Source organism: Onychomys torridus, chromosome X (genome assembly GCF_903995425.1).
Source record: "Onychomys torridus chromosome X, mOncTor1.1, whole genome shotgun sequence".
NCBI classification, from domain to species: Eukaryota; Metazoa; Chordata; class Mammalia; order Rodentia; family Cricetidae; genus Onychomys; species Onychomys torridus.
Window position 1 is genome coordinate 54,352,142 of NC_050466.1, and position 15,330 is coordinate 54,367,471.

Below are 15,330 nucleotides of genomic sequence, written 5' to 3' on the forward strand. Positions count from 1 at the left end.
ACCTACTTTGTGTAGTTCAGGTACCACTCCAGTCACTTTACATTGTTGGAGGGAACTTCATATGCATTCTCGTTCATCTACCTCATTTTGTTGTGTTCACAAACCTGGCCTGAAACTCACGATGCAGCCCAGGATGACTTCAAAGTCATGGTCCTCTTGCTTCAGTCTTAAAAGTGTAGGATTACAGATGTGCACCACCATGACTGGTTTACCTCATTTCTTTATTAGTTGATCTTTGTTTTGTTTTGTTTTGTCTAGCTTCAAGCTACATACCTATGGCCAATATGATAATGTTTACATGAAAAGGCTGTTGAGAAAATTATATTAGAAAGTGAGTATATGCCCCCACCCCCAGCTGAATAGGCTGTGTTCTTTTGGAAGGCACCACAGAATGGGGTTCTGGTGACTATCCACATTCACGCTTCAGTCTTTTTGCTTACCTACCACCATACCCGGCAGATCCCACCTCCCCCTCCCCCGCTCCTGTGCCAGGAATGTGCTACCACTGGTGCCATGTCCTACCAATACCCAGCACTGACCCCGGAGCAGAAGAAGGAGATGGCTGACATCGCTCATACAATTGTGGCTCCGGGCAAGGGCATCCTGGCTGCAGATGAGTCCACTGGAAGCATTGCCAAGCAGCTGCAGTCCATTGGCACTGAGAACACGGAAGAGAACAGGCGCTTCTACTGCCAGCTGCTGCTGACTGCTGATGACCCTGTGAATCCCTGCATTGGGGGGGGGGGGGTGATCCTCTTCCACGAAACACTCTACCAGAAGGTGGATGATGGACGACCCTTCCCCCAAGTTATCAAGTCCAAGGGCGGTGTTGTGGGCATTAAGGTAGATAAAGGCTTGGTGCCCCTGGCGGGAACCAATGGCGAGACCACCACCCAAGGGCTGGATAGGCTGTCTGAACGCTGTGCCCAGTATAAGAAGGATGGAGCTGACTTTGCTAAGTGGCGTTGTGTGCTAAAGTTTGAGGAACACATTCCCTCAGCCCTTGCCATCATGGAAAATGCCAATGTTCTGGCCTGTTATGCCAGCATCTGCCAGCAGAATGGCATTGTACCCATTGTGGGGCCTGAAATCTTCCCTGATGGGGACCATGACTTAAAGCACTGTCAGTATGTAACTGAGAAGGTACTGGCTGCTGTCTACAAAGCTCTGAGTGACCACGATTTCTGGAAGGCACACTGCTGAAGACCAACATGGTCACCCCAGGCCATTCCTGTACCCAGAAATTTCCCAATGAGGAGATTGCCATGGTAACTGTTACAGCACTTTGTCACACAGTGCCCCCTGCTGTTCCTGGGGTCACTTTCCTGTCTGGAGGGCAGAGTGAGGAAGAGGCATCCCCTAACCTCAATGCTATCAACAAGTGCCCGCTGCTGAAGCCATGGGTCTTGACTTTCTCTTACTGCCAAGCCCTGCAGGCTTCTGCTCTGAAGGCCTGGGGTAGGAAGAAGGAAAACTTGAAGGCTGCCCAGGAGGAGTACATCAAGAGAGTCCTGGCCAACAGCCTCGCTTGTCAAGGAAAGTAGACCCCAAGTGGTCAGTCTGGAGCTGCAGGCAGTGAATCTCTCTTCATCTCTAACCATGCCTACTAAGCAGAGTTGACCTAAGGCTGCCCCATGGACACTCCAGCCCCCCCCCCACTTGTTATTGAAGAGGGGGCCTTCAGGCACTTTCCCATCACTTTTATGCTGCCCTCATGACTAGTATGTGGTGTTGTCTGTGAATGCTAATTCTGACATCCCTTCCAGTCCACTGCTAATAAACAACTATTTAAGGGGGAAAAAGAGAGTATGATGTAGTGGGTAGCCATCCCAGCCTTGGCCTGGAAGTTCCAACCTCCACTGAGGCTTCAGTAATGGTCACGCCCACAAGGCAGAGCTGAGGGAGGAGGCTGAAGACCCAGGAGCAAGGAGAGGTGTCTCTTGGTTCGGGGACCCTGGACGCTGTAGGTAGACCGAGCAGAGTTCTCCAGAGAACACCGCCAGACCTTTCCCAGACCCTGCAACCTATCCCTTCATTTGTAAGTTACCCCACAAAATAAACCTCCCTCTTAACTATGTGGAGTGGCCTTAATAATTTCACTAATAGTATATGATCTTTCAAATGGCCATAGTTGTTTTCAGGGTACATGTGTATAAATCCTATTACTTTTGCTTTCCCTATTCTCTAAAACATACTTGGTTATGGGAATTTAATAGCTTTATACAATAATATTCTCCTCCTGATACCAGAATTCATGAAGGACACACCATTTTCCCAATCCTTTGGAAATAGACAGAAGAACAGTGTGATGACCTAATAATAACTTGCCTAGTCAGAGAATTATGCCTTCATGAGAGTTTCATCACCTTTTATACAGGAACTTGGTATTGTAGCTAGTAAAATAGTTTTAAAGCAGAGTGGAAGTTCTACCATACATTCCCAGGTTTAGACCTTGCCTCACTTGGTTGTGCATCCTTTGTGAGTTCTTCCTCACTGCTTTTTGCATTCAGTAGCAGCCTCAAGCCATTTAAATAGCTGAATTTAAAAATTCAAATTTCTATTTCAAACAGAAATAAGCAGTGCTACAATTGCACTCTTGTTGATGGGAATTTTGTATGCATGACAAATTATTTTAAAATTAGAATAAGCCTCTTCCATTTTTCTTACATTTGACAATTAAAAATAAAAGCCCATAGAATAAGGGTACTAGATGCTATGCCTCTGTTTCTCATAATGTATAATTATTTTACACACATATATGGCTTTATGTCATATAGAAGACATTTTGCTACCCATTAATTGAGGGAAATAATTTAAAATATACATTAAATATAGAAGTAAAAAAAGTTGGCTAAGTTAATGATTGTTGCTGAATGTGATCACACTTATTTCTGAATGGACTGAACAGGAGCGAGCCATGGGGAAGCCAAGCTCCTATCGGCTCATCATTGTCACCTTCTTTTATCTTTGACCTACTCATTTGAATCCATCCAGCTAAGCTCATCTTATGTGAAAGCTGAGTTATAGCTAAGTGTAATGACCATTTTAAAGTGTATCATAAACTGTTCATATTATTCTTGTGTGTTTCACATGTATACATTTGCACATACATGTATGTGAGCATACCTGTGAAGGCCACAAGTCAATGTCAGGCATCTTTTGATATGCTCTCCTTCACCTTCTTCTTTTTAATTTTTCTTTTTTGGAGACATGGTCTCTCACTGATCATGAAGCTCATTGACTTAGCCAGGTTAGCTAGCCAGCAAGCTTCAAGGATCTGCTTGTCTCTACTTCCACTAGCCCCACATGACACTGGGATTATAGACATGCACTGCCATGCCTCGCTTCTGTGCAGATGCTAGAGATGAAGCATGGGTCTTCATGTTTGTATGTCAAGCACTTTACCAAGTGAGTCAGTATTCTTTACATCATGCCAGAAAAATCGGTACTGCTCTAGCTACCCAATAGGTTACTATTTCAAGAGAATGATGTTGCATGTAGAATAGTTTAAGGGAGGTACTATAAAGAATTCCTTTATTCTGTAGAGAGACCACATTAGGACACAATAGAAAAACCACATTTTCTCCTTCCTTCCTATTATTGCTCAGCCACTGAGCCCTAGTTTAGGCCTAGTACTCCACATTCAGTTTAACAAGGTCAAACTCCACTCTAATCATCTGGTAGAATTCAGACTATATAACATAAAACTTCATTGTGCTCAAATTATAAAGATTAACAGATGATGAATATTTTGGATGTTGTTCTTAATGTTTCAAAGCTTGAACTTGGAAATGTTATAAAAGCATTATCAATTCAGTCTTGTCTTCATTCAGTCAAAAGTATTCGAATTCTAATTTACCGGAAGACGTTTGCTGTTGTATTCTCTCTATTTCTCATGAATTTTAAGAAAGTAAAAATGTTTCAATGACTCTTATGAATAATTTTTACCCCCAAAGCATTGAATACAAGTATGTGCTAGATAATACTTTTATAAACAATCACTTTAATTCACACTGAGGAAAACAGGTTGTCTTCATAACTTATTAATGGTTGTAAGCCTGGTGGCAGAAACTAGATATAGTAATATACATAATGGACCCACAAAATGGAGTTTTTCTGAAATGATGAAATTTAATACAGACTGTTAGTTCTTTTGTAGTTGTGTCACAGGAATCCCAAGACCTGAACCTGATAAATCAATTTCACTATAGTAGTGGCCACAATAGAGTTTCTGAATGCTGACAATTGTCTAATCATATTGCCACCCTTTTAGAGCTGTATGCATGAATAGGAGTTTGTTGGTCTGGTTTAAAGGCTAGGAATCTAACTCTAAATAATCCCTGACAACATCCTTGCAGGGTGTCAAATGGACTGGGAATCTGACTTTTCTTTGCAAGTAGCCATGGACTAAAATTTGTATACAACTTTAGATACTCAAGTTGCCCACTGCAAGATCTACTTCATTCAGATCAGACACATGTCCACAAGACTTAAAAGGCATGTGTGTGTGTGTGTGTGTGTGTGTGTGTGTGTGTGTGTGTGTGTGTTTCTGTGTCTATATATGTGTTTTTATGTGTGTGTATATATTTGGATGCTGGCCTTTGTCCAATGATGTGGATGAAGCAATTACCAATGTCTCTACAAAGAGAGAACACTTTCACAACAGAAAATGGCACAATTAGAGCAAAAATGTTCATCTTCTTTCATGATAATTTATCCCCATCATTCCTCTTAACTCATACAGTCCACTACTGGAGCAGAGATCTAGTTAAAAATGCTTAATTCACTCGCAAAAGGTCTTGTGTTCTATATACCAATATTGGAAATCCACAGAAGGCCAATAAGGAAACAAACTTAACATTAAAAGAGAAGGAAAAACTAAGGGAGAAAAACGAAAGAGTCAAAGAGAATTTAAAAGTGATTGCAGACTGATTACAGGCCAGAAAGATGATGTGTCTAGGGAACTTGCAGCTGCACCTGAAGACCTAAGTTCCATCCTTAGAATCCACATGGAGGAGGGAGAGAATCAATTGCTACAAATTGTTCTCTGATATCCATATAAGAGATATGGTAGCATGTACATATCCATGCGCACACGCACGCACACACAGAATTTTAAAATATTAAGGTGATCTCAACAATTCACACTCTTACAGTCCCTCCTCTTTCTTTACAATTGGACTCCTGGAGCTCCACCTGGAGCCTGGCCAAGGATCTCTGCATCCACTTCCATCGGTTAGATGGATGAGAGTTCCAGCACGACTGTTAGGGTGTTTGGCCATCTGATCACCAGACTAGGTCAGATCAGGCTTTCTCTCGACCATTGCCAGGAGTCTACAGAGGATATATCATTGTGGATTTTGGGGGACCTCTCTGGCACTTTGCTTCTTCCTGTTCTCATGTGGTCATCATTTATCATGGTCTGTTATGCCTTGTTCTCCCTTTCTGTTCTTGATCCAGCTGGGATCTCTTGCTCCCCTAAGCTCTCTTTCCCTCGAATCTTGCCCTTCACTACTCCCACTAGCACAGGGACAAATCGCCAAATGAATGGAGACACATGAATTATGAACCAAAAGCTGTGGAGCCCCCAACTGGATCAGGCCCTCTGGATAAGTCAAACAACTGAATAGCTTGTACTGTTTGGGATGCACCCAGGCAGTGGGACCCGGACCTATCCTTAGTGCATGAGCTGCCTGTTTGGAACCTTAGGCTTACACAGGGACAGTTTGCTCAGCCTGGAAAGAGGGGACTGGACCTGCCTGTACTGAATCCACCAGGTTGAATTGAATCCCCAGTGGAGTCTTGGCCCTGGAGGAGATAGGAATGGAGGGGAGGGGCTGGGGGGAAAGGTGGGGACAGCGGGCCTGGAGGGGGAGGACGGGAACCCATGGCTGATGTATAAAATTAAAGCACAAATACAATAAATAAAAAAAGGAGAAAAAATTGTGATTACAAACAAGGCAAGTTTAACCAAAAGATCCAAGGATAGCACACTGACAAGCTGGTGGATCAGACCTTGAACAAAGACAGTCAGCTGGGTCTCTGTCTTCCACAATAATGGCAATTGGTCACAATTATCTACTTGTTCTCCATTACTATCTCAGTGTGGATTGATAGTCACTGTCACCAACAATTCCCCAAATGGTCTTTTACAATGTATTTGCTACAAAAACAAGAGTAATGACTCTAAGTATTTTCTTAAGCAATAAAATAGGTTTTCTGATTTTTCAAAGAAAATCGGTAGGAGAATGTGGTAATAAGAACTGTAATCCATATTTGACCTACTAAGTTCTGCAGCTGGTTCTTTTTTTAAATTTAAATTGATTTTGTCCCCCATTTTGTTTAGAATCAACATTTCACTATGTTGCCCAGGCTGGACTTGAACCATCCACCTGCCTGAGAACCTCCAGTGCTGGAATTGTGTGTGTGTGTGTGTGTGTGTGTGTGTGTGTGTGTGTGTGTGTGTGTGTGTGTATGTGTTTGTGTGCATCTGTGATCACATCCAGTTCCTGACCCAAATTTTTATCACTTCCAATAAGCTTGTTTTATGCTCTAGATAACAGTAACTCCAAATTTGACCTGAGGCAGCTTTTACTGTAATCCTCTCCTGGAAAAAACAAAGCAGAGCAGTTCAGACCTATCATTTAGAGAACCCCAGCCATCAACTTCACACGCACATTTGTCAGAGTCTCTCTGAGATTGCTCTCTCACTGCCTCTACCTCCCAAATCTAAAACAGCCATGGCCTTTACACTCTTTCTTCTCTAGTTTTTCAAAGATTTGGCACTTACACAATCACAAGGCTCTTTCATTTGCTTGCCCTTACTTATAAATGGCAAAACAATGGGGGAAGAAGCAGAACTTCAAGGGCTTCACTTTTTTAAAGAAAAGCCAAAATGAACCCCCAGAATGAGGGGTGGGCTTATGAGAATGTAGCATTTCCTCCTAAGGCCCGAGAAGGAATTCATTGATTGAATTTGCAACAATGAGGGGTCACCTCTGTGCTGAGCGTTTTCTTAGCCCCAGCTAGCATGGGAATGTTGTTTTCCCCAAGAATGCTCAAACCTGAATACAAGGACAACTTCAGGAAGAGGAAAAGGAAGAAGTACAGTCTAGGAACCTAGGTTGGGAAGCCGGAAATTCTTTTCCACTGCACTGATTTAAAAGAATAGCTTGCTGGTGCCCAACACATTCCACTACCTTCCTGGAGTTCCCTTAATACTGTGACTTTGGCCTTTTCACATGGAGGAGTGATTCTTTTGCAGGAAGATAAATATATTTTCCAAATAGCTACAAATATCAAGTCCTGAAACGAGTTAGGGTTTCTAGTTAGAAGTGTAAAGCCAACACAGTCTACATGCTTCATGATTTGCCCTTGAACCTTCAAGAGCCAATTTCAAACTCAAATGCCCAATGAAATAAATTCTTCCCATTTCCCATCTCTCCAAAGCTGCTCCCTACCAGGCTATGACAGCCTCTTTTGTACAAAATGGGTTTTTATGATCCTGGCAGCTCTTCATTCAGATTTGTACTCATTCAATTATTATAGGAAAACTTGGAGTTTGGTTTAAAAAATAATTTTGAGAATATTAATAATTAGGATAAATGCAATGTTCATAATTCATAAATGACTATTTAATTTTTATTTATAATACATTTCTTGGTTTCCAAATTTAGTCAACAATAAGCATTTATTTCCACTCCAATGGATTTACAAAGCAGCAGAGGAAGAAATAAATACTCTTAAATTTTATGTCTATTTGTAAGTTGGCCACAAGTAATTCAGTAATATTTCTCTTTTAAAAATTAGTATCTCAACTAAATAACACCTGATCCCTTAAAATAAATAGTCTGGTGATCAATTTCTTGAACATATCTCTCTTCTGAAAGTACTGAACATGATAGAATATAATTTTATATCATGCTACAATGAATACCATTTTGTAAATTCAAGTCATACTAACATTGCATTAAGAACAAGGCATTTGTTCTGAAATTATTACCAGCCATAATGGAAACCAGACATTAATGCTTTAAGAAGTAACTAGCTGAAATTGAATGAAATAATCACCCAATCCATAAAGCATTTATAAGATGTACCATAAAGCACAGGTGATTTTTTTCTACTGAAGAGAAATAATTCTTGCCTATTATCGTTTAACATCAAGTGCCATCACACCATAAAAATAAAATATGGCACATGGATCATTCTATTTTGTTCATCCATTTATTCATGCAATAACATATATTCACTTTGCTCTGTAATAATGAAAACATTATGCTTCTTCACTATTATTTCCCATATTATTTGATCAATAAGGCCCAACAGATTCAGTTTCAGTAGGATGGAATGGTCAAGGTTCTGCAACCTGCTGTTGCTGATGCTATTGCCTTCACACTCTAAGCTGCATCTAACAGCATAAAAAACAGGCAGGATGATGATTTAGTGATTAAAGGAAGGAATCTATGATATGAGGCCAGGTGCTAATCCTTTCGACTTCCATATTGCTCTGCTCTATATCTTTCTTTTATCTATTATACCATTCTTAATAGCACCACTATAATGAGCATTAGAAAGGATGGTTCAGAAAAGGGAAACACCCCACTTCTCACCTCTGAACACTACTGCAGAAACACATAGCCAAGTTGGAGCTTGAAATATTTGCCAACATTCTTGCTTCTCAGTAATCAATTTTAAATTTCCAATCATAATGAGGGTTCTTGTAAGGAAAAGCACAATCTTTATGAACACAAAATATTTTAAGCATTACACTAAATTTCCAATGTTTGCATAATAAAGATGCTTTTGAGCTGAGAGTATTTGAAAGCTTAGCTTTATTGTGCTGAAGAATATACCATCATAAACATCATTGAATAGCATTTAAAAAAAAGCTGACAGTCCCAATCCCTGGGTTGTTTTTTAAGACAGTACTTTTGAAATCTATAGGACAAACTCGGGTCTTGACTCCTCTGTAAACTCCACAAGATTTCAAGCAAACTCTCTCTCTCTCTCTCTCTCTCTCTCTCTCTCTCTCTCTCTCTCTCTCTCTCTCTCTCTGTGTGTGTGTGTGTGTGTGTGTTTGTCTGTCTGTCCCTCTCTGTTTGTGTATGTGTCTGTCTGTTTCTATCTTTGCTCCCTCCCTCCCCCTCTCTCTCTTTCCCTTCCTCCCTCCCTCCCTGCAGCCTTCTCCTCTCTCTGTGTTTATCTGTGTACAATGATTCACAGGTGTGCATGTGGAAGCCAAAGTACAACCTTGTTGTCATTTCTCAGATACCATCTCACCTTACACTCTTTTTAGGGGGATAAGGTCTCCCACTGGTTAGTCTGGCTGGTCAGTGAGCCCCAAGGATCTACCTGCCTCCACATCCTTGTAACTATCCTGATTGGTGATTTGTTTTATTAACTTAAGTTCCTGATCAAACTCAAGTCCTCATGCTTGTAAGTCAAACACTTGTAAGTAAGCGCAAGCCATTTCTTCAGCGCCCCCCCCCCCCAATTCTTTCTTCCTTATTTAAATTCTGAGAGAAAGAGTACAGGGAGAGACAGCTAAAATCAAGGGGCATTTGAGAGGAAGTATGGAAACCTAATTAATACAGTAGAAGCTTCTTAGAATATATACACATATGAAGGCAATATATATCAAAATGCCAAATGATCAGGGAGACTGAGTCCCAACTGGCCATTTCTTATCACCAAATGAAGCTTCCAGTACCATAATTGGGTTACATCTAATTAAGTTTTTGGCTAAAGGGGTCCCATGGGAACCCCCAACAATCCAGGCTGTTGCCAGGACTGTAAGGTTACTCTCCACAAATTGATACTCAGGCCCCATTGCTGAAGACAACACCTATACAACTCATTGAACAGGGAGAAGGTGAGCTGGTGCCTACATAGAACCTTCACTCCTATGTTTTAACAGCTTTGATATAGGAAGGTACTCTGCATGCTACCAATAGAAAAAATGTAAACATTAGCCCAGCCACAAACCCTTTGATCTACAATGGTGTCCTGGACAATGATGGTGCAAAGCTTGTCACAGTAACCTACCAACATCTGATTTAAGGCCCATTCCATGAGGTAGGACCCATACACAGTACCACTTGTGTGACCAAGAACCGGAAACTAGACAGCACAGGGACTTAGGACAAAAACAAATACTACCGTTCTAAATATATATATATATATATATATATATATATATATATATATATATATATATATATATATATATATATATCAATAAAATGATTCCTAATGAAATTCTTCTATATTCATAGATTAGTGTCTTGTTTGGCCGTTATCAGAGAAGCTTCCTCCTACAACAGATGGGGACACATACAGAGACCTACAACCAGATAATATGTACTGAGTGAGAGATTTTAGAATACTCAGCCCTAAATGGAATGTCTCTGTCAAATCCCTTCCCTCAGAGCTCAGGGAACCTCACAGTAGAGGAGGCAGAAAGAGTGTGAGAGCCAGAAGACATGGACATGGAGAATACCAAGAAAACATGACCCTCTAAATCAGTATGATCAAAGCCTGTATGAACTCAGAGACTGAGGCAGGATGCTCACGGCCTGCACAGGTCTGCGTCAGGTCCTATGTATGTATGTGTATGCGTATGCTTGTATATAGAGCCTACAGATAAACAGTCCTGCTGACATCTGCAATTCAGACTTCTGCCATCCAGAACTATGAGACAATAAACTTACATTGTTTATGATTTTTAAGAATATAGCGTTTTGTTATGGCAGCCCTAGTAAACTTAAAAAAACACCTTCTTAACTGTGCTTTGGAAGGGTATTCTTTTTGAGGGTGATTAAAATCTACAATATTAGGAATGACATATAATATTTAATCCAGAGGGAGCTATAAAGGGATGGGGATTCAGTAGCCCTGGCTATAGAAAAAGTCTCTAAGCTTCTAGTTCTTTCCAATTTCATCTGTTACATATGTTTGGATTCTATAAAATATTTAAAATATTTTAAAAGATTTTTCTCTGTGAAACATTTATTTTAGTATTATTATTTGTATTTTTTTGTGTGTATGAGTGTGTGGGTGTGCATGTGTGAGGGTACTTGTGGAGGCCAAAAGAGGGTATCCTTGAGCTGGAGTTATGAGACTATAAGCCACCTGACTTGGCAAGTGTTCTTAGGGAGCTGGGTGCTGGTGGTGCACGCCTTTAATCCCAGCACTCAGGAGGCAGAGGCAGACAGATCTCTGTGAGTTTGAGGCCAGCCTGGGGTACAAATTGAGTTCCAGGACAGCCAGGACAGTTACACAGAGAAACCCTTTCTTGAAAAAACAAGAAAAAAAAGAGTTGAGCCATCTCTCCAGCCCCAAGAAAGATTTCCCCTTTAAAGTTTTTGAGTGGACAGAAAAAGTCCAAGCTAGTGCTTTTCATCTGAAATAAACCATGGGGGTAGGGTATGGATACTCACTTCAACATGTTGACAGGTTTGGATGAGTTTAGCCAAAAGGGTCTCCAGTTCTGTGTTCCTCTTTATGAGATTGGTGAGATTGCTCTCCAAGTTTTGCTGTTTAAAAAGAAGAAAGAAATGTTATTCTGCATACTTTTTAGTATGTACAAAATTATTCATCTTCAGAAAATAATTTTTCAGAAATCTTAATGTTATTAATTCAATTTCAAGTATTTATAAATTTAAGTCAGATTTTCAAAAGTTGTATTTCAAAGATTCTCCTAGAAATATTCAAACTTTATATTTTTATTAATGATTATTGTATTAACTCATTTATATTTAATTGGATAATTAGCAATAAGTTCTTGATAGATCCTGAACTTGGGAGAAAGTACATAATAGTTCAATATTTATCCCTTTGTCTGAGTCAGAAATAGTAGTAATATCAAGAATATATTCCCTTACCATATAGCTTAATTTTCAAGTTTTGAAATTTACCAATTTATGGTTTGGATGAGGTTAATTTCTTAAAAGCAGGTTTGAATTGACCAGCTATGGTTAAATATAGCCATTTATAGTATTTGCTAGGGGTTCTTATCACACATATGATACACAAATATGTCATACTTCCCAGTCATAATATATCTTATTCTCTGTGTTTCCATTTTCTCTCTATTTGTACAAGATCATATGTCTTGAACAGTATATTCACAACATTATGCATCTTAATATAGGTCTGTTCCTTAAGAGCATCAAATTTAGTTTCCTGGAATAAATATTTAATCACATTTTTTACCACAATAACCTTTTGCTCTGAGTAAGAGTCATTAAAATTTCTCCATCGTTCTTTATTCCATGTGTTCCCCATTTATGCTGTCCATTCACTTATTATCCATTCACAAACAAACAATTAAGGTTTTAGTCCATGTCAGAGTCTGAGAGAGACACTAGGGATATACAAATAACAACCCCTATTTCCTGTTCACAGGGAGATGGCTGGGCAACTGGGAGAGAGAGGCCAGAAATGAAGGGTGGGGAGAGCTGATGGCTGCTTGGAGGTATCCAAGATGATGAAATCATTCAATTGAGGATAGAATCACAGACATGGAGTTTTTGTTGGACAACTGTGTCACCTTCTTAGATGAGACAAAGGTGGACCTGACAATGTAGAAAACTCCTCCATAAGCATGAATCATATGACAAGATCAAAGAGAAATGAAAGTAATGAAACATAGCAAAAACATGAAATAAAGGAAAATTCCATGAACAAGATATCAGACTTCAGCAGATTTATAATGCCATCTAGCAAAGAAGACATGGGGATTGTGGGTACAACCCTGTGGTAAAGCACTTGCCTAGCAAGGATGTGGATTCTATCCAAACAAAAGAAAAAAAAGCAACAATAAAAACATAAATTCACTCTACAATTTATAAAAAAAAATAGCTTGTTTTTCTTTCCTAAACTTTTCACTTAAAAAAGGCATAGTAAGGATGAAAATTATTTTCATCTTATTTTTAATGAGTGTTCCAGAAGCAGTAATCTCTGGTTATTCTTTTAAGAATTCAATTTATTAATCTGGAATTAGGTTTGGGGATTTTTGTTGTTTGTTTGAAATAGTCTTGCTTTGTAGCCTTGGCTCTTTTCAAACTCTCCTCCCTGACCCCGACCCTGACTTAGCATCCCAAGTGCTTGGACTACAGGTGTGAACCACTATACCAAGCTTACTTGATCATTTTTATAATGAGCACATTTTTGTTTCCAGTAGGTTTTTTATCACGTATCTCTTTTCTTGTTAAAAAGGCTTTCTGTTCTTGTTCCAAGAATGCAACTCCCCTCATAATTCCGAAACAGCTAAACACACTTATTATTAAACTCTTCTGAGAAAGAGAAGGTCCACATTTCCTGGTGTTTGTTTAGTGTTTCCCAAGGATCTGAGTTTAGCTTGTGTCTTGTAATTTTTGTCTGACAGTTCATCTGCTGTGAACTTTGCTCCCTGTGTTGTGATTTGGGTATTGATGTAGCCTAGCCAGGGGAGGTGCACATCTGAGGTTAGGTACTCTCCCATAAGATACTCATGTGCAAGTGAGGCACAAATCCTGCTTTGGCTCAGTGCCTTGTTTCCTTCCATGTCACTTCCATGTTTGGCTTCAATTCCAGAGAAGGTGCGAGGTGTCGTGTGAGCCAAGTGTGAGCATGAGGAATCTTTTCTTTCTACTGTTGGAGGCTTTTGCACAAGAAGTCCCCACTCCCCTAAGTGTTCCCTATAACCCCACTGTTCTACTTCAACCTTACTTCTTGGGAGCAGTCCAGCTTCAGTCTCCACCATTCCCCTCATTCCATTTCTTGACCTTGACCTTGACATGTTCCCTCTTGTGCTTAAGCTTGGATATATATATATTTGAAGGTACTTTAGAGAATGAGTACAAGAGCAGTTTAGATGAAACCTGATTGTTTTCAAGCCAATCTTCCCTCCTACACATGCATATGAGCACAGTTGTGTACACACACACACACACACACACACACACACACACACACACACACACACACACACACACACACACACACACACACACACACACACACACAGAGTGTTTCTATTGTTTGGAGTAAATGAATACAGAGTCAGAGACTGAGACTGAGACTTTCCATTGCTCAAGTGTCCTTGGTTTAGATATGACTATGGTAAGAGGAAATTGTCAGCTTCTTTTGGTGTGTTAATCTTAGAGAATCCTTTTACTTTTCTTCGTGGCTGACCATTCATAGCAGGAAATTTCTAGGGAAATACATCATCTAACCATTTAGAGTTCAATTGTCACAGGTATGACTTTTCTAAATCTGGTCATAAAGAGAGCCAAATAAATGCAATCCAAACACATTCAGATTTTACAAATATCTGCTTGCTTTCCCCTCCTATTACTAAGTTTACCTCATGCATAAAATCTGTTTTTAATCAACTGATACGAAGACTAAAGCCTGCTGTTTAAGCACTTTGACCTATCCAGATCCTTTGGGGTTATTCAAATTTAAATAGTGTAAGTGTTATTGAGGTCCACAAAGAATTACTGAGGTAGTTAGAAATACAATAAAGAGAAATTAAGCTGGGAGAGAGATTTGTTTCCAAGTAGTACCAAAGGGGCTGACAACACTTTTGAAGAGAACATGGGCAATGGGGTAGTAACAAAATCCCATCTTCACTAAGCCATGCATTCACAAGCTTCCACTAAGGGACTTCACTGGAGGTATTCTGGAATTTAGCTCTGTCATTAATATCCCGTGTGGTGGCGAGACCAGCTCTTTAACCTCCTAATTTTGAATGTGCTTTGTGGGAAAAAAATGATAACACTTTTTTTGAGATAGGGTTTCTCTATGTAGCTTTGCGCCTCTCCTGGAACTCTCTTTGTAGACCAGGCTGGCCTGGAACTCACAGAGATTCGCCTGCCTCTGCCTCCCAAGTGCTGGGATTAAAGGCATGCATCACTACTGCCCGGCGATAACACTTTTCAATGTTGAAGTCTTGGAACTACATCACTTGAGGTGAAGGCAGAGGATCAAGATCATCTTCAGCTACCTGAAACCCTGACTCAAAACAAAACAAGCAAACCCTCCCTACATAATGTCCACTTTCTTATGTATTTCTAAGAGTCTACAGAACACAAAAGATAGCTTTAGTTTTCTGTTGTCACTTTAAAACAACCAATATTTTTTCATGTTCTTGTCAAGCCAAGCTTTAGAGAAGCCAGAAGTATAGGTGACCATTTATGATCATGAAGAGATGTGGAATGCCATTCCAAATTGGCAATCAGTGGATATATCTTTGGCTTAGTTTCCTATACATAACATGAGGATAATGGTCAACCCACTTATATTTACGCTATCACTAAGGTTATATGAGAAAAGGAACCTAAA

At 39.8% G+C, this 15,330-nt stretch overlaps 1 protein-coding gene and 1 pseudogene across 4 annotated transcripts in view; one reads left to right on the forward strand and one right to left on the reverse strand.

Moving 5' to 3' along the window:
* Mid1 (midline 1) overlaps positions 1–15,330 on the reverse strand; it is a 204,340-nt gene that overhangs the window by 51,042 nt on the left and 137,968 nt on the right. For all 4 annotated transcript variants that reach the window (XM_036173850.1, XM_036173851.1, XM_036173853.1 and 1 more), the window contains one exon: positions 11,442–11,537. In XM_036173850.1, coding sequence (XP_036029743.1) covers positions 11,442–11,537 — 96 coding nt within the window. The remainder of the gene's footprint in view (positions 1–11,441; positions 11,538–15,330) is intronic.
* LOC118573573 lies at positions 514–1,651 on the forward strand (annotated as a pseudogene).